The sequence below is a fragment of the Puccinia triticina genome, chromosome 5A, assembly GCF_026914185.1.
Source record: "Puccinia triticina chromosome 5A, complete sequence".
NCBI classification, from domain to species: domain Eukaryota; kingdom Fungi; phylum Basidiomycota; class Pucciniomycetes; order Pucciniales; family Pucciniaceae; genus Puccinia; species Puccinia triticina.
The window spans coordinates 4,206,646-4,225,706 of record NC_070562.1 but is presented as its reverse complement, the minus strand read 5'-3'; the positions used below and the strand labels follow the sequence as shown (position 1 = coordinate 4,225,706).

General features: G+C 51.2%; 4 protein-coding genes across 4 annotated transcripts; 2 read left to right on the top strand and 2 right to left on the bottom strand.

The window, feature by feature from the left end:
- Positions 1-2,407: 2,407 nt before the first annotated feature.
- On the top strand, positions 2,408-3,396 carry PtA15_5A523 (uncharacterized protein; the record flags this gene model as incomplete). Its single annotated transcript, XM_053169294.1, has 3 exons — positions 2,408-2,530; positions 2,628-2,966; positions 3,055-3,396. 3 exons carry the CDS (start codon positions 2,408-2,410, stop codon positions 3,394-3,396), a joined length of 804 nt encoding a protein of 267 aa, XP_053020505.1.
- A 1,771-nt stretch (positions 3,397-5,167) lies between these two features.
- PtA15_5A522 (uncharacterized protein) lies at positions 5,168-7,763 on the bottom strand (the record flags this gene model as incomplete). Its single annotated transcript, XM_053169293.1, has 5 exons — positions 5,168-5,582; positions 5,646-6,151; positions 6,714-7,317; positions 7,389-7,423; positions 7,722-7,763. The coding sequence occupies 5 exons, from the start codon at positions 7,761-7,763 to the stop codon at positions 5,168-5,170; spliced, it is 1,602 nt and encodes a 533-aa protein (XP_053020504.1).
- A 134-nt stretch (positions 7,764-7,897) lies between these two features.
- PtA15_5A521 (uncharacterized protein) lies at positions 7,898-9,402 on the top strand (the record flags this gene model as incomplete). The annotated part of the gene is made up of 5 exons (XM_053169292.1): positions 7,898-8,050; positions 8,157-8,378; positions 8,455-8,535; positions 8,607-8,847; positions 8,954-9,402. The coding sequence occupies 5 exons, from the start codon at positions 7,898-7,900 to the stop codon at positions 9,400-9,402; spliced, it is 1,146 nt and encodes a 381-aa protein (XP_053020503.1).
- Positions 9,403-11,664: 2,262 nt separating this feature from the next.
- PtA15_5A520 (uncharacterized protein) lies at positions 11,665-18,303 on the bottom strand (the record flags this gene model as incomplete). The annotated part of the gene is made up of 6 exons (XM_053169291.1): positions 11,665-11,707; positions 11,857-12,940; positions 13,170-13,729; positions 14,366-14,709; positions 14,779-15,908; positions 18,261-18,303. 6 exons carry the CDS (start codon positions 18,301-18,303, stop codon positions 11,665-11,667), a joined length of 3,204 nt encoding a protein of 1,067 aa, XP_053020502.1.
- Positions 18,304-19,061: the final 758 nt, after the last annotated feature.

Below are 19,061 nucleotides of genomic sequence, written 5' to 3'. Positions count from 1 at the left end.
TGGCCAAACTCACCCCCATATGCTCAGCCAGGCAAAAGTTTCCATGAGGGCCATTACCACACTGCAGGAGAAATCCTACCATCAATTTTCAATCCTGATTTTTTTGAATTTTTTCAACCTAGAATGGAACAACATTTTCACCAGAATGTGATGGAGTGGATAGAGCAAGAATCTGTTAATAACAATCCAACATCAAATTGAATAACCCAATCTACTTCAAATTTACAAATGGAGAGGATATTGAACCCCAAATCTTCTAGACAGCTTGATGTGTCTAATTTGGGGCCATCACAACCATTTAGCAACCTGGGGGGAGTCCAGCTCCAAGGTTTTCAAGATAATGCACCTGAGGTGCAAGCTCAACAAAGAAAAAGAATAAAACTTAGCCACACTTTAGATGAAACACATCAAAAAATACCACTGGAACCAATTATAACCACACCTGAAGGTGCCTCAACAATACCTCCAAAGATGCATTTAAACTATGGTTTAATGAACATTGATATGGCTGGAAATACACCTACACTTTTAGATAGAATTCCAGGATACCCAGGTGGAAACAGTTTGAAAAAACACCAGAATTCACAAGAGACGCACATAACCAATATTGATGATGTATTGAAGTTCAATATAGAAGTATTTTTGTGGGATAAATCTCTATCCACAGCAAACAAGCACCATGTGGATGCAATAATTCATCTGATCATGGAACTTCAGCCTAAAACTCATCAACTTGAAATTGAAATAGACAATTTGGATGAGGTTAACAAGATTTTTCAAGCTAGTCGCAATTTGGCACTTAGTAAATCTTATCATGAAAGAAGTGAAAGGAGGATATTCCAATCTGATCAAGTAAAGCCTAAGGAACAATCTGTAGAATCAAAACAAGAGATGAGACGGGAATTAAAAAGATTAAAATCATACAACAGAAGAGTTTTACAAGAGTCTGCATGTCAAAGCTTGGTTCACTGTAGATTTTTTTGGCATTGGCTTTGGGACAGAAAGTATGGAATTCAGATAAAAGATTACAAAGCTAGTGTGTTTGAGAGCACCAAGGATAGGGTTTCTATTTCTCTATTTTACGTTGATATGATTGGCACTATCCTTAGAAAATACTTTGGTCACAAAAAAACTAATTCATTTCTTCTGAGAAAAGCACTTTTTATACTTTCAAAAATGTTTGGATTTCAGTTGGAGGTTCAGCCTCAAGTAGAAATATCAAGATTTGAACAGAAGGCAAAATCACTTCATACAACAAAATGTGGATCTCAAGCAAACAAAACAGAATTTGCTTGGAATTTAATAGCAGAATTAATTCACAGTTTAGATGATCACAACTTAAAAACAATTTTCTTTCAAGGAAAGAATGGAAACATTTCTTTACAATGTCAGACCTTTTTCAACAATGTATTTTATTTCTCCATTAAAAAATTAAATCAAAGAGTGGTAAGCTGTTACAAGCACACCCAGAAACCATCTATCTTCTAAAATTGGGTAAATCTGTTAAATTTTGGTGGAACTTGAAGTCACGGAATATTTTGCACTTCATTGTTATTATGCATTTCATCGTTATTTTGCTTCTATTTTCATCTTACAATACCAGTTTGATCATATATAGGTGCATGGTGTGTAGGGAACCACTCCAGATACGGATCTGGGCCAGAAAATTCCAAATTTCATCTGGAATCAGGAAACCCTTTTCTGGTGGGGCTGGCAAGACCTCCTGATGACACCAGAAATTCTTTGACTGTGTTGTTTGTCTACATGTCACCAAGCACAGGCTTCTAGACTTTCTCCCGTCTCACACATCCTCAGTTATATTCCAATAAATTTTACTTTTGAACACATTAGTGTGGAAAAACAGGACTGAAGTGAGGAGGAGCAATGACAATGCCTTGGTGAAAAAGGCTTGGAGACTGACAACAAGCAAGGGAGCCCTGTTTGAGGGCTACGTCTGAAGAGCATATCCACTGTGGGTGCTAACCGGTGTTGTAAAATAATTGATCTCAGCAACTGGGGCACAGTTTTAGCAACTTGTAGCTCGTGAGCTTTGCACTGCAAGCTGCCATAATTAGCTGCTCAAGACTGTGAGATGTGTAGTGCGGGCTGGACCTTGGGGGAGGCGGAGGGAGGATACCCAGAAATGTGTGTGGTACTTGCAAGGGTGAAATGTGTGAACAGGAATATAGCTCCCAAGACAAATTTGCAGATTTGATGAACCCGCTTATAAAAGTGGGTTTGGGACGACGCGGTTTATCTCGCACCCGCGGAAGGTGCGGAAAGCGGCTGCGGATATTGAGCTGCGGGAATGAGGAAGCCGCGGCGTCACACGCATTGCCATTTGGAGGCCCCACAAGCAAACAACAGCAACACAAGTCTCTCTTCGTCGGCCCAGCCTCGGTCCAAGATGCCTCGAATGTCGCCCGAGCTGCTGTTGGCCACCCACTCGTACCTCAATCCGCTCTCCGATCGCGAGCTCGATCTGCGCGGCTACCAGATCCCTGCGATCGAAAACCTGGGGGTCACTAAAGTGCGTATCACGTCTCTTTCCAGCAATCTTCTTCCAAAAGCTGTCTGGCTTCGGCTCTCTAATCAATGTTTTTTTTTTTTTTTTGCGCCTGTACTAGGACTCGCTAGACACAATAGATTTAACGGACAATTCGATCCGATCACTAATAAATTTCCCGAAAATGAGTCGGCTGAAGCACCTATACCTTTCGAACAATCCGATCAGCTTCATCTCGCCGAAGCTACCAGAAGCATTACCGAACCTGACCTCCTTAGTGCTCAGTCATTGTAGTCTGAGCACCTTCAACCAGTTGTTCTTGGTCCTCAAACAGTTTAACCGGCTCGAATTCTTGGTCTTGACTGGCAATCCGGTCTCGAAAGTCAAGCTTTATCGCGATTGGTGTATCTTTAATTGTCCGAAACTTCGCATCTTGGATTTCAAGCGGGTCAAGGATAAAGTTGAGCGGGCTTTGGAAGAGTCTCACGACGGCGTCGCCAAAGGGGCCTATACTAACCGCTTATTTTGGCCGATGCTGGATGGAACAGGAGCGCAAGACGGCGACAGAATTGTTCTATGATCCGGTCACGAAGGGGCCGACGGGGCTAGCGACCGCACTATCGGTATCGGAGGCAGTAGAAGGAGAAGGCGGCGACGAGATGGCCATAAGTTCGAGCAAGCGATCGAACGACAAGGTGGTCGAGCCGGGGCACGCGGGCCGAACACTGACGGCAGAGGAAAGACAGCGGATCAAGCGGTCGATCGAGGAGGCCACTTCGGTCGAAGAGGTCCGGCGGCTCAAGCGCATGCTCGAACAAGGCTTCATTCCTCGCGACGATCGGAAACCGACTACTACTACGACCACCACCAACGCACCCAGTACTACTTGAGACCAAGTCAACTCCTCCAAAAAAGGAAAAGAACCCCACTTTCTGCCCCGCTCGGATCTTCTTACTTCCTCTCACCCTGCCTCAAGCTCCTTCCCAGTCACCAGACTCCTTTGTCACAAATATCCACCCACTGTAATCAATGTTCATTTGACCTTGGGAGACTAGACTGGGGACCATGAGCCATCGAGACTCGCAGCCAAATGCACTCCCTTGAAATTGGCAATAACACATACACAGTGCCCACCCGGGCCGGGGTCGAGGTGAGTGAACTGCAAAATACATATGAAGTAATTTTTTGATTGAATGTTATCTTGCCCTAGGGAGGCTTTACCATCAATATCACTGCCAGAAACACTCAGGAACCCTGCGCCAGTTGACATGCAGCAATCTGAGTCATAGCTTGACTGACACAATGGCCAATGCCTGTCCATCTTACAGTGGCATCAGCCTGGTGGGACAACGGGGTGGATCAAGTAAAGATTGACTGGACATTTAAGTTCAACTCAAGTTCTGAGCACAGCATACAGTTCTTGTACCCCACCTGCCACCAGTTTCTTTGAGTTTTAGCAGGGACCAACCTGACCTGGATAGAGATGGCATATGGCACCCGGGTACCTGTGGCGGGTGCGGGTATTCCCCGTTTTTTCACCATGGCGGCTCACTTTCTAGCCTGGCTCACATTGGCAACATTGATCCTATTGCATCTTGCAGTCATGTAAAAATTGCACTGACCACTTTCCACCACAGAATAATTGATGGGAAGGTAGGGGTGACATTCAGTAAGATGTGTTGAAATTCCAGCAGTGACTCCAGCATTACTCCGCTTGAATTACCAATGGACCCTTGGTCATCACCAGAGGGTTCTGCCACTTTTTCCCCTAAAAGTGTGTGGCTGGAGAGAGCTGCATGTCGCCTGCCGCCGAGGCCCCTCCAGTTGTTTGATGGTGCAAAGTGCGTCCAGATCAAGATTCCGACAGAATTGTAACAATTTAATGGCAGATGTTGTGCATAAAAAGAGCATTAAACGGCACAGGGTGATTGGAAATGCGCAAGCTGTGCAAAATGGCTCTTGAATTATTGCAAGGGTATGTGTTGCGTGTCTGCGCTTTTGGTGAAGCCCTAGCTTACCAAAGCCTCTCACATGGAGGGTCTGGGCGGAGGGCTCTGCGTAGGCAAGGCTTGCAAGCAGGCTTGCACTGATCATAAGCACTCTGGAAACACCGCTGCTTGCCCCACGCGCCAGGACAACATGCTGCTTGCGAGATACGGGCCCCCGGGCGCCATCCCATGGCTGTCCTCCACACCCCCACCCTCCCCACCTTCTCCGTGCCCTCCATCCGCCCCAAAAAGCGCGCCCCAAACGAAACCAAGCCTGGTCTCCAAAACAGAACCCGCCAAAAACGGCGTCTGTTGCGGGCAAAACACAACGGCTGTTGGCGTGGTAGCAACAGATGTGCCGTGTTTCTTCAGGATGGCCGGGTGTGTCTCATGTGTGTGCAATGGAGACAAGAGAAATGCGGGCCTGGGCCGGTGTGTCTCCGCACTCGAGTCTCTCGACCCCACTGAGCAGGGGTTCTTGAGTGCCGCCAAAAGCGGGCAGCACAGCTGTGTGTCATTCTTGGCCGGTTCGCGCGGGGTTTTTTCAGTGCAAGAGCCAACAAAAGCAGGCTGGCAGGAGCGCGAAGGTGCTTGTCGAGAGGCTGTTGGGCCAGGATGCGATGGACCCAGACGCGGCTCTACAGAGATACAAACAAGCGTACAGGGGTGTGGGTCAGGGGGGAGGGGTGTTGTGGATGAGCAGCTGGGGGAGGATGCTGGCGAGGGCGAGGTCGATGAGCTGGAGGAGCAGGGCGGCGTTGGCGGGTGGACAGTCGAGGGTGGGGAGGAGGGTGGCCCGGATGAAGGTGCGTTTGCGGGCGTCGCGAGCGGCGGGGTCGGCGTGGAGGGCGGCGGGGGGGAGGAGGAGGGCGGCGAGGAGGGGCGAGGCGAGGCGGGCGAGCAGGGCGTCTTCGAGCGCCGCCGCGCTCGTCGCCTCGTCCGCCTCCTCTTCCTTGGCTTGCGCGCGCGCGGCGGGCGGCTCGGGCGTGGGCTGGTCGAGCGATCGGAGCAGGGCCAGGAGCGCTTCCAGGCCCCGTTCCACCGCGGCGGGGGAGAGCAAGGCGTCGTAGATCACCTGGGCCGCGATCCTACACCCGCGCATCGGGGGATCAGCCTGCGGTTTTATATGGGGCGGAGGAAGGGGGGTTTACTTAGCCAGGAGACGGTGGAAGAGGCGGCAGACGATGCGGGCGAGCCAGAAGAGCTGGACGAGGTGCGGGGGCCGGCCGAGGATTGTGTAGAGCAGGTCGAGGAGGGGGTCGAAGAGGATGGGGCTGTCGGGGACGGGGATGGGCGGGGGGTGGGTGTGGATGCGGATGAGGGCGGCGAGGAGGGCGGGGAGGGCGCGTCGGGGGCTGTGCTGGGGCGGCTGTGGGGGCGGCTGTGTTGGCGGGAGGCAGCGGAGGAGGAGGCGGTGGAGGCGTGCGGGCTGGCTGAGGGTGTCGAAGAGGGGGCGGAGGAGTGCGTTGAGGAGGAGCTCGCGGAGGAGGATGCGCTCGGCGTCGGCGTGGAAGTCGGCGGGGGGGAGGAGGGCGTGGAGGGCGGCGGAGATGAGCAGACGGAGATAGGTGGGCGAGACGAGCAGGGGCGGCGGGGCGAGTGCGATGGCGGGGTGGGGGTGGAGCTGCTGGAAGCGCCGGGCACGGTCGGGGTGTGTCTGGAGGGGGCTGAGCCGGCGCAGGTGGGCGAGCAGGAGCAGGGGCAGCTCGGTGAGCAGCAGCGCGGCGGGGTCGGGCGCAGTGAGCCGGTGGGGGATGTGCTCGGTGAGGATGCGGTGGATGTGGCGGCTGAGCGGCGGGGGTCGGCTGGGGCTGGGGCTGGCCAGGGGCGAGTGCCAGCTGGCGACGAACTGGCGCAGGAACTGCTGGGCGAGCTGCTCCATGCCCAGCCCAGCCCCACTGCAGCAGCACTCCTTATAACACCCACTGTCACACACGCAGCTTTCACAGACACATCACATCACATCACAACAGCAGATCAACAATCAGCCCTCATTCTGCATTCATCCGAGGAATCAGTTCGAGATCCGATCGAGTGTATATACAAAAACAAAAAAACAAAACAGGTTCAGAGAGAGTTTTCAGCTTCATGGAGGCCTTCTTCTTCACCAGGGCGCCCTAGTGGCGAGGATGATGGTGGAGCATACCGTGATGATGATGATGATGATGATGGCCATGATGGTGTCCGTGATGCCCGTGATGGCCATGATGGCCGGGGACCAGCGACATCAGTCCGCCGCCGTGGTGTCCTCCGCCGCCGTGCTTGTGTCCGCCGCCAAGAAGCTTGCCAGCGATCGCCGCGGCCGCCGCGCCGCCCGCGCCGGCGAGCAGCGGGTTCGTCTTCTTGCCTCCGCCTCCTCCTCCGCCCGACCCGGACCCGGACCCGCCGAGCATCCCGGGCAGCTTGGCCAGCATCGCCCCCGCCCCGCCTCCCCCACTACCGCCCCCGCCTCCGCCGCCGCCGGGGATCTTGGCCAACAGCCCGCCGAGCCCGCCGGCCGGCTTGGCCGCATTGGGCGGTGCGCTGGATGAGTAAGGGGCTGGCGGGGCGGGCTGGTTGTAGTATGCGCTTGCCTCGCCGGGCCCGCCGTTGTAGTGGTGCATCGGAGGGGCTTGCGGGGTGTAGGCGCCGGGGTAGCCCGGGGCCGTGTTGTTGTATGCGCCGTGGGGAGGCGCCGGGTGCGAGCCCATGGGCGCCTGGCCGGCCGGCTTGCCCGAGAGCATCGAGCCCAGCGAGCCCATCAGCCCGCGATCCCCTGCTCCTGCTGGGGCCGAGTGGCGGGGGTCGGTCCAGGTGGGGACGGGGGCGCTCTGTCGGGTGTCGCTGCAGGACAGGCAGACCGAAGCGTCAAGGACAGACAGTTCCCAGAGAGAGAGAGCAGGGGGTCTGCTTACACAAAGTACCAGGCGTTGTGGGTCGCATCCCACTCCTTGATCCAGCCCGCCGGCAGGGGATGGTCGTCGGCCGAACCCGGGGGGGCGTGGGCGTAGTGGTGGTGGTGGTGAGCTTGGGGGAATCCAGACATCGTGTTGGATGTGGCGTGGGTAGTTCAGGCGGTCCTGGGGTGGACTCAGAGGGAAATGGGGGAATGTGTATGGTGGACGGGCGGGGGCAGGTTTTTGTGCGTTGGGTGGGGGCGGTGCAGATCCAGCCAGGGTGTATGCGACTGCGTGCACAGCTCGTGCTGCGGATCATCCATATAAATCCAGCCGGGGGGGGGCGCGGACATCACGCAGCAGGAGTGCTGAGCTGCGGTGCCGCAACTCCATCGTCAGCACGAATCAGATCGAGAAGACCCACAATTCACCAGCAGACCGAATATCCGGAGGCCAGCAATACCCAACACGGGCAAAGAGCGGTACCGGCAGCCAACAAGCCCATCCACCCCGGCCACCACGCCATCATGCGAGCAATAGCCAGCACCCTGCTCCCACCAACCTTCGCGCGGGCATCAAGCACACGTCTTCGCCCTGCACGGTTGATGGCTACCTCGCGGGACACAAACGCGCCTCCTCAGGTTGTCTTCTCGGGAATCCAGCCCACAGGCGTGCCTCATGTAAGCGACTTGCAGCGACCCCCCGTGCTCCACCCACAAAAAAAAAACCCACGATTTTCAGCTCATAGCCGGTTCTTCTGGCCCCGCGTTTTGGCCTTCAAGCTAGATCGGTAATTACGTGGGTGCGCTGCAGAACTGGCTGCGTCTGCAGGCGCTGAAGCGGGAAGGAAAGACGGCGATCGAGCTGTTCTACTCGATCGTCGGCTTGCACGCCATCACCCTCCCCCGCGACCCGGCCCGCCTGAGAAGGGAGCGATTCGAGATGATGTGTGTGCTGCTGGCTATCGGCCTCGACCCTGCGCATTGCTGCTTGTTCAATCAGGACCAGGTAGCCCCCTCTTGATCTTCCCCCCCTCAAAGGAAGAAGAAAAGCCGACGTCGGGCTTTTGTTTCTCTTGCCTCAGGTCCCAGCGCACAGCGAGATGGCCTGGATCCTGAACTGCATCGCACCCGTTGGAAGGCTGAACCGGATGACGACATGGAAAGTGCGTCTCTCCGCCCCTTGACGATCGTCCCGCTTTTGACCAGGGAGCTGACACGGGGACCGCCGCCGCAGTCCCAACTCGCATCCTCCAAGAACGCCAATTCGCTGGCAGAAGTCGACGACAGCATGCTCCATCTCGGCCTCCTGGCTTATCCCGTCCTCCAGTCGGCCGACATCTTGCTCTACAAATCTACCCAGGTCCCGGTGGGCGAAGACCAGGTGCAACACCTCGAACTCACAAAGGTCCTCGCTAAAGCCCTCAACAAACAAACCAAGAACAAACTTCTCTTTCCGCTGCCTCAAGGAATCTACAGTACGCCTCCTTCCCCTTTGGATTTGGGATTGTAATCGTAGTTGAAAATGTTCTCAAAGTTATTCTGACTTCTGGTCCTTCTCTTTTTTTTTTTATATATACCCAGCACGCCAAAGCAAGATCCTCAACCTCCGCAACCCGACGATGAAGATGTCCAAGTCAAATCCGAGCGATCTGACGAAGATCCTGATCACAGATACGCCGGAAGAGGTGCAGAGAAAGATCAAGTCAGCGGTGACCGACTCGCTCGAAGGGGTCCGGTATGACCCGGAGCAGCGGCCGGGGCTCAGCAACCTGCTGGACATCTACCAGTCGATCTCCGGCCAGGAGCTGGCGCAGGTCGAGCGCCGGTTCCAGGACAAGTCGGTCGTCGATCTCAAGGCCGAGCTCGTCGACCTGCTCGTCGAGCACTTCAGACCCTTCAATGCCCAGTTCGCCCGGCTCGTCAACGCCCGCCAGGAGGTCGAGAACATCTATCTCGCCGGCGCCCAAAAGGCCGCCGCCGTCGCTAACCTCACCTTGTCCCAGCTCAAAAAACACATCGGCCTCGATTGATCGCTCATATATCCAATTCACCCTCTTCGAATCCATTACTGTTCCATAAATATCTTCATCTTAAAGGCGTCCAAAACCGCAATCAATCCCTATTCCTGATAAAGTGTCGATCAATGGACCATCTTCATTGCCTATCTTGAAGGCGCCCACACCTGCAATCATTCCCTAATACCACCCAGAACATCTAAAATGATTTGATCTGTCTGTTCTCTAGTGTCACATACCAGATTTGGTTTAATCATCCTGCAACGAACTCGGAGCCCCACTCGATTCTTCACAAAAGTCATATATGAGCATGAAAGCAGGATGAAAACGTAAACGCAGTCAGGCTAGACGGGGAATGCGCTGGTGATTGACCATCCGGGCAAGGAAAAGTGGTGTCTGCACCCTCATTCCAACTCGCGCCTGCCGTTTGCAAGCAAAGTATTGAGAAATGGAATACCAGAGACATGTATCCATCAACCACTGACTAGTCTGTCTCACGCACCCGATGTTTTGCGGTGTCATATTCATAGGACAGCTGCTTTTCCTGACAGCATGGGTGCAATCACTGCGCTGCAGAAACCGCCGCGGAGCGCGTCGCCCTCTCCGCTTGCGGCGCTGCGCTGAGCACTTCTGGAGGCCCCGGGAAAAAAAAAACTTGATTTTGTTACAGCGGTAGCTAATCTACATACCAGTCGGTTACAAAAAAAAAGGGGGGAAAGAGGGAGCAAAGAGAGACCGACAAGGGAAAAAGAAGAGTACGGTCACGGAGGAAAACTATCTCTGGGGAGGGCTGCTTCGATCCGGCCTTCTTTGGTTGGATTGATTTAACTTCGGGTGTAGTTCGACTGCTCGGGGTACGGAGACGACTAGATCCACGTGGGGCTGGTCAAATCGTTGTTATCCGGGACGAGCGGAGCGATTTGTCCTGCAAAACACAAGCTAATGAGGATCTTATCCTGACTTGGGCGGTACATAGTTCTGCTGGCCTGCTTCAGGTTTGGAGGCGGGGTTTTCCCCCGGAGCGGTTTCTGGGGAGGTGCCGATGTCGCCGCAGGCGTCTGTTGCTCGGGAGCCCTCGGACAGAAGAGAGCGCCGATTGTCTGACCCATTCTTCGATAGCGTCATTGCGAACATCGCGACAATTCAGCAAGTCGGCCGGTATATCGCGGGCATCATCCGCTCTAGCCCAGAGCGCATGGCAGACGCAAGACACGCGATTTCGTCCAGACCAGGAAACGGGTGTCCAACTCTTGGGGGGTCCTCAGTGTTGTAGCTCAGTTACGTAATCTTGGGTGAAGATTACGTCTCGCTACAGTATACGTCATGACCAACGTATACGATGGTCTCGACGAGACGTCCGACATTCTCACGTCTCTCATTTCCCATGTTTTCCTTTCTTTTCTGTTACATAATGTGACCTATAAATACCTTGTATTTCCAGCCACATTATGCTTTTCTTTCTATGCAATCTACCGATTATGGTTTGTCATCCTCGTACTACGTACTCGTGCCTCTACACTCAGGGTTGTCCGGCGGCGCCCAGGTTTCTAATAGAGCCTGACAATGGGAGAATGTATTGCGAGAGTAATGAACAACGAGAAAGAATGGAGAAATGCAACAACTGAGGAAACACATGCTATATATATATACATGTTATTATGTAACATGTATGTAATAGAGGGAAGGCTGTCTAGTCGAGGAAACATGGGAAAGTCCCATGTCTACGGTAAGTCATGACAGATGACTTACGCTGCACATGTAGAATGTAACGTAATGACTTATTACGTATCATACTACAACACCCCCCCACTCAACAAGACCGCTCCGATAGCCACCCGTACTTGGTATTGGTGAGTCATAGGCGGCAGATTCTTCGTAAAGATATCCGCAAACTGGTTCTTAGTGTCGACCCAGGAGAGATTGACTTGTTTGCGAAAGAGGGCTTGATTCGTAATGTAGAACTCGCGATCAGCATGGCGTGTACGTTTGTTAGATGCCTGGTCCGAGCAGATTTTCACGGCCGCCTGATTGTCGCAGAGCAAGTGGCCCAGAGGTTCAGAACCGGTCATATCCGTAATTAGATGTCGGATCCATAGCAATTGTTTCGTACCGTGGCCCAGGGCCATGTATTCAGCATGTGCAGTCAACGACGCTATGGTGGCCAGTCGACGCGCCACCCAGTGTATGGGGCACCCATGAAACAGAACCAGAATCCCATAGTTAGAGCGGGAAAATTCGCCCCCCCAGTTTGCGTCAGCGAAGCACACAAGTTGTGGACTAGCGGGATTCGGTTTGAGTAACAACTGCTGGTCCCTCGTTGCTGCCACATAATTCACGATGTGTTGAAGACATTTCCAGTGCTCAGCCGCAGGGCACTTGGAGAAACGAGACAAAAAATTTACACCAAAAGTAATATCCGGTCGTGACCCAGCTGAGAGATAACTTAAGAATCCAAGAATGGAAAGATACTTAGACGGTTCTAGACCCGGGCCGTCCGTGCAAGATAATGGCAGATTCCCGACCAGTAGAGGCGTCTTGGCATGACTAGCACCATCCCAGTGCAAAGAGAGGAGCTCAGATACAAGCTTAGGTTGGCCGAGGCTGAAACCAGATGCGTCACGAGATACCTTGAGCCCAACGATGTCGGATAGCGAAGAAGACCACTTAATTTCCAAACTGTCCGATAGCGCCGACTCCAGTTCCCGCAGGATCTGAGAGGAAGAACCAGTGACAATCCCATTGTCCACGTGTATCCAGATAACAGAAGGTCCATCACGTCTGCGAAGTACATAGACGCTGTTATCAAATTGGGAACTTTCGTACCCAAGTTTGCCAAGAGTTGCCGACAGGTGCTGCCACCAACAGCGCGCCGCCTGTTGAGTACCATAGAGAGCTTTGTGTAATAGGCAGGCGTGCCCAGCAGCAACTTCGAGTCCATCAGGAGGGGCGACCCAAACCTCTTCATCTAGAGGAGAGTTAAGATAGGCCGCCACAAAATCAAAAGTATGGACCGGCCATCCATTCATAGCTGCAATCGACAACACAAGGCGCATAGAGACAAAAGTCGCCGTAGGTGCAAAAGTGCCATTAAAGTGTTGTCCTTCTATCTGTGCGAAACCCTTTGCCACATACCGAGCTTTGAATCGGAGTACAACGCCAGTCGCCAAAAGCTTCCTGGCAAAAACCCATTTAACACGGAGTATCTTAGTACCCTTCAGAACCGGTTTGATTGACCAAACGCCTAGTCGATGAAGATTGGACAACTCTTCCTGGATGGCAGCGAGCCATTTCTTACTGTCTACATCTTTTGCTGCCTGTTTAAAGGTAGCGGGAACCAATGCGTCAAGGATTTCTGGTACGCAGTTACAGATGAATTCAACCATTTTGTCTTGTGATTGAACAAGCTCTTTGTCTTCAAAGCGTCCCAGTTGCAGAACTAAGGTATCGGCAAAAGAGAAACTCGGTGACGATGAGATCGAGCTAGGAAAATCAGGAAATGTAGCAACCGCCGAATGGCAATAGGATCCGAGATCCGGGACCCAAAATCCCCACCCTTTAGATTCAGGTAGATAAAAAACAGCATAACCTCGTAGCGCACGATCATCTAACTTTTGACATTTTTCTGCAGGCACGTGAACAAAACTTAAAAGCTACTGAACCGAACGGTCGAAGACGGTCCACGTTTGGTTTGATACCAAAAAAACGCTCGAAAGGCGTCATCTCGCCGCTGGCTGCGTTAGGGATATGGTTGAGCGTATAACAGGCCCATACAAAAGCCAAACCCCAGAATTCCTTGGGGAGCGTGCTGTCCAACAGAATAGTGCGACCCATATCTTGGAGGGTTTGATTAAAACGTTTGATGGTGCCGTTCTGGTAGTGGTGGTACGCAACAGATTGTTCCGTGGTGATTCCCTTTGCTGCCAAGAAATCGCCTAATAGTTTGCTGTTGAATTCTCCGCCATTATCAGAACGTAGAATTTTCAGAGGACGACCCGTACGGCGCTCAAGGCGTAAGATAGTATCTTGGAGAACCCCGCAAGCTTTGCTTTTCTTGACTAGGACTTTTACTTCTGCGTAACCAGAACCGATATCGCGGATAGTTATCACATACAAGCCGCCACCGAGTGCCGGGAGCTCGAAAGGGCCAACTAAGTCGACGTTCCACGCATCCATGGGCTGGAAGTCACGACGATCCGAAGTCAAGGTATTCCGGTTTACACTTTTAGAGATCATGCAGGAGGGGCACTGAATGTCCCCCCGAGGTAGCGTTTTAGGGAGGCCTAGAGCCACACCAAGAGCCATCATTCGCCGGATAGTCCTGAGACTCGCGTGTCCAAATCGTCTATGGACGTGCAAGAGCAAAGATTCATCCGCTGTTAAGTGTGGCATTTCAAAAGGTTGGGATGTCGCAACAGGAACAGAGTATTCAAAAGGGACAAAATCTTTCTTCACAGTCGCAGTGGATACATCCACAGATGAAACAGTTGGCAATGTAGGAAAAACTTGCGTACAGACAGGAGATGCGACAGATGGAGGAGGTATAACAACGGGCGGAAAACAAGCGACACTTTGAGTAACGACAGGATTTGCTTTAGACATAATGGTGTTGGCCGCAGGAATAACAGAGGATGTAGACACAGACGAGTGAGGGGAAACAAAAGAATGTAACGGAGCCGGGAGATCCCATTTCCTAGAAACGGGGTTGAGGGTTGAGCGAGTCCAGAAATGGCGACCACGGGAAATGTAGAAGGAGTCGGCTTGAAAAGAGAGAGAAAAGCCGGCCAATCGTAAAGCCGCTGGTGAAATGAGTGTGTGCGCTGCATCTGGACAGTACAGGACCTCATCAATCTGTGTAGGGGTTGAACTTGCCCCCGGGAAAGTTAGCGTTCCCTTTGCTGTAATGAAACAAGGGGGGCCATTAGTGGCTACACGGAGGGGAATAGGTTTACTAAGTAGCTTGAAATTTGTAAGAGCTAACCTGTCACTGGTCAGGTGATGAGTTTCTCCGGTGTCAAAGATTGCAGGACTGTCTGCATAGGGAGCCGGGGACGCAGCCGTGAACAATAGATTACCAAACGACGGCTGAGCTGCACCAACATCACAATCCATCTCGATCATCTGTGCCGATGGTTGTATGTTGTTTGCCGTGGGCGCGTCTTGAGGCATTGCAAACATGTGGGGGGCGGGCTGCATGTTGAACATTGCAGATGGGTCTTGAGGCATGGCAAACATCGGTGGTGCCGGTTGCATGACAAACATCTGAGGTACATCGGGTGGTACTTCTGCTGAAGCTTCACGAGCTGCAGGGCGGGGTTGAAAACCCTGTGGGTAAACAGGTCAATAATTGTCAGCTGCACGTCCTGGATTTGCCGGGCTATTACCAGTGTGAACTATTGGTTGATAGAACTGTTGGAAACCGTAGCCAGGAACCGGCGGAGCGAGAATTGGATAGTACGCCTGATACTGGGGCGTTTGCAAACGATTCTGAGTCTGATGATTTGCTGTCAAAGACTTCGAAGATGATTCAGGGACGGGACAGGTACCAACTAGATGGCTGCCGGAACCACAGCGAAAACAGTTCCTGGCTTGAGTGGTCGAATTCTTGAACTTCAAGGGGCGAGTGGCCATCGTGTAGACATTGTCTGGGTGACTTTCTATGGAATTGCTACGACACGCCGTCGGATTCGGTTCAGCTTCAAAAGTCAAAGGGGGTACTGAAACTCGGTGAGCCGCTTCCCGACCACAAACTTTTTCTTGACAATCGTTCAATAAGTCGATCATTTCAACGAATAGCAGCGGGATTTGACGACGCGCTGCTAGTTCTTGATCTACTCTGTAATCGAATTCTTGTCTTAAAGGGGAGCCTTGCGCGATCGAATCTTGGAGCATCATGCCGAAAATCGAATCCTGAGTCAGAGCGGCGCCGGACTCCTTAAGATCCAATAGACGTCTGCGATAAGTGGCTGCTATGGTCGTTGCTGGAGTTTGTTGATCACACGAGATTGATTTTAAAGCGGCCCATCGGTTGATCTGAGCTGCGCGACTGAAAGTCGTAAAACGGCGCCAAATAGAAATCATGATGGCGTAGCAGGAATCACGATGATTGATGTCTTCCTTGATTTCATCGGATAAGGCTATGCAAAAGATAACACAAGTGATATGATCGACCGGGTGACGAGAGAAATCTTCAAAATAGAAATTGCGGTAGTCCAGAGCAAAATCCGCAAGCTCCTCCATTTTCATGAGCCAAGTACGGAAATTGGAACCCGACGGAACAAGCTTCTTTGCCTCTGGGAAAAGATGGTGGGTGTGTTTGAGAATCTGGTCCTTGTTCCTGGGGTCCAACACATACGAGAAATCCGGGGGTGCGGGAGCATCGTCCTCCGGAAGGTTGACCACTGGAGCACGTTGACGTGGTTCCTCCCGAGGTGCCCTGACGGTGTCGATTTCATCGTCTGAGGTTGGAGGTGGACTACAAGCAACTCTTTTGCCGGCCGCGTTGCTGCTGGAAGCTGCAGCTGCTGCATTGGAAGATCAAGTGGCGATGGAGCTCGGAGATTGGTTTACAGGTGCCATATCGAGATGAGATGGTTCGGAGAATAGACAAGGTATGGAGATAACGAGAAAGTTTATACACTAAAACAATGACAGATCACAAACACTACAATATTCACGCTACGATTTGCACTACACTAATGCACACACACAACACAACACAACACTGATATAGACTTCCACTAATGGTTTATTTCGGAAAAAAAACTGCTGACAGACTCTTATAAATTTGTAATTGAAGAAGTGTGAGAATAAATGCTCATAAACTAATAGAGCCTGACAATGGGAGAATGTATTGCGAGAGTAATGAACAACGAGAAAGAATGGAGAAATACAACAACTGAGGAAACACATGCTATATATATATACATGTTATTATGTAACATGTATGTAATAGAGGGAAGGCTGTCTAGTTGAGGAAACATGGGAAAGTCCCATGTCTACGGTAAGTCATGACAGATGACTTACGCTGGACATGTAGAATGTAACGTAATGACTTATTACGTATCATACTACAACAGTTTCAGCCCAACAGGGGGCTCTCACGCTGAATGACAAGACAACGTAGGGGTTGTTGATGGCTTGAATTCCGGCAACACTTTTGGACCTCTTGGGACTTTCCGCCGAGAGAGCTGAGCCTGTCTGACGGTTTGTTTGAAGCCCACAAAGGGGATGTTTACGAGATCAAGCTCTTGCCTCAAGGCCTTCTTCAATGGGACCATGAGGTCGAGAAACTTTGACCCACATCCGTCTGCCAAAGTTGCCAAGCTGAACAGGTCTGCAATGGGAGGCACTCATTTCTGCCTCCCGTCCGCCGTGTAGACTGTAGACGTAGTAATGGGCTGCTTGGTAGAAGCATATCTATGTACAAGCATACAAAGACTACATACGGGCTTCACCATCTCAACAGTAAGTAAGAATAAGGTAACACATAAAACTCTCTTCAACACCCTAGTATCATCCGTAAGTTGTAAGTACAGTAAGATGAGTGGTAAGAAAGATGATCCAAAAAGAAAAAGAGAGAAACCATCTACCCCTTTTCCTTACTGCCCTCCATGCTTTGCAACTGCTGTTCCCACCCAAATCTGCACTAGTATGCCATCTCCACCCAACATCTGCATTCCACACTCCCAGGCTCTACTCCTCTCCAATGCTTGGCCTTGCACGTCCTCTGTATAGCTCTCACAAGTGCATCTTCCCCAGTTCCACCCGCTTCAGCTGTTTTGGTTCGCCTGCTGCCGCGCCACTGCTATCCAGTCCAAGCCTTTGCTCTGCCAGAGTCCAGTTCTAGCCCTCTGCTCCACTCTGCTATCCGGTCCATCTCTCTTGATACAACCTCCCCCCAATCTGTGAGTTGTCTGTTGCCCAATCTTTCTGACATCACCTAACAGTGCTTGTGTCACCAAATGTACAGTCAGTTCAGCTGCACATGCATTCCTACCCATGCTCCCCCTGCATGGAAATTCTGCCAACTTGGACCCAGGCCCCATGTGATGTCCCAGATCTTGGACCCTACATACACTGGAATAGGCACTCATCTATTCTCTTTCTTTGCACTCATTGAAATGCTTCTTTGTAGCGTTTCTTCCTCTTTCATTCTCTTCCAAGAGATGCATCACATCTCTAATTCTTATTGCAGCCTTCCCGCCTATTCTTGTACTACTGTTATTGGCCTTCTGAGCTAACCTCTTGTTTCTATCTTGTGTATCCTAGAAGATCTTATTGTTAATTTTTTTTTTATTTCTACTCAGGCCTGATGGCGCCTATAAATAGAGGCCATCACGCCCACTGAAATAAGATCTCCAGCTCATTTTCTCTAAACTTCTGTAACCTCAAAGTCTGAGAGATCACACCCATATAAAACACCACACACTGCATAAAGTAAATTTCCAAGCATTAATCTAACAGATTTTGTCCAACACGTTCTGTGATGTGTTGGGTCCGGATTGCAGAACTTGTTGGACAAAAATAAAATCAGTTCAAAGACTGCTTGGACAAAGCAGACCAAGCAGTTAGTTTATGCAGTGAAAGTGGCAAAAAAACCTTACTCCCATCTCTTAAAAAGCTGTGTTGCCAACTAAGGCCATCAAATAGGCATCCTGATGCCAATTCCTAAAACTTCCAGTCAGTGTGCTGTGGTTTCCAGTCAGAAAGTTGTTTTTCTGGCCTGAGAGGCTCAATACCCCAATGCAACTTCACAGATTGCACCTACCATGTACATATACCCATACCCCCTCAACTTCAAGGGGCATATTTAATATCCCCAGCCGGACTTGGACAGGCAGGCAGGTGCAATCAACACAGAGACCCGGGCTCACTTAATTGGGGGTTACCAGTGCACAGCAGAGGTGAATGGTCCATGCTGAAACCTTTGACCAAAGAGGACTTGGCCTAACTAAGCCACTCAAATTGAGGGGGGGCACCCCTGTGTCCCAGTGGGACTCTCTGTGGGACAGGCTTATGAAGTATGTCAACTTCTTGCCTGAGAGTTTGGTGCATTTTTGGCATTTGATTTCCTTTTTCCTTCCACCATTTAAATAGAAAAAACTTGCCAGCCTCTGTTGAAGCCCTGAATGTTCAAGATGACTGACCATCTTGGCTTCATTTCCTTTTCCTCATAATGAGAATTGGATGCAGGATCTGGTCTCTGGATTGTCTAAGGCATCTTAAACAGAGCTTTGAGAGCCTTTATCCTGTGTAATTGAATTGAATAATCATACTTTTTTCCATGGTCAGTTCAATGCACACAGGTCATATAGCTCAAGGAACCCTGAAAATCCATAGCCTCCAATTCTTATGGGACACAGTGTGGAACTCCTACTTTGCCAGGCCATAGGTAGTGCTTGGAAGAGATAGTGGTGACAAGCCTGCCTTCCTGTGAGGTCCTAGGATGAATGAGATCTGAGAAAAACCAGAGAAAGGGGGTTGAACAACAATGTCAGTGAGACTTGTTGGCGGGTTTGGGGGTTGAGGATCTGGAAAGGGATGCTGATGAGGATCTTGAGGGTTGATAAGGATCTGATGAGGTGATGAGGATAAGGATATGAGAATCTTGATGGTGTATTTTGTGGATCAGAAGACTGCCATGCCTCCCCATCATCTGAGTTCAAAGTTCAAAC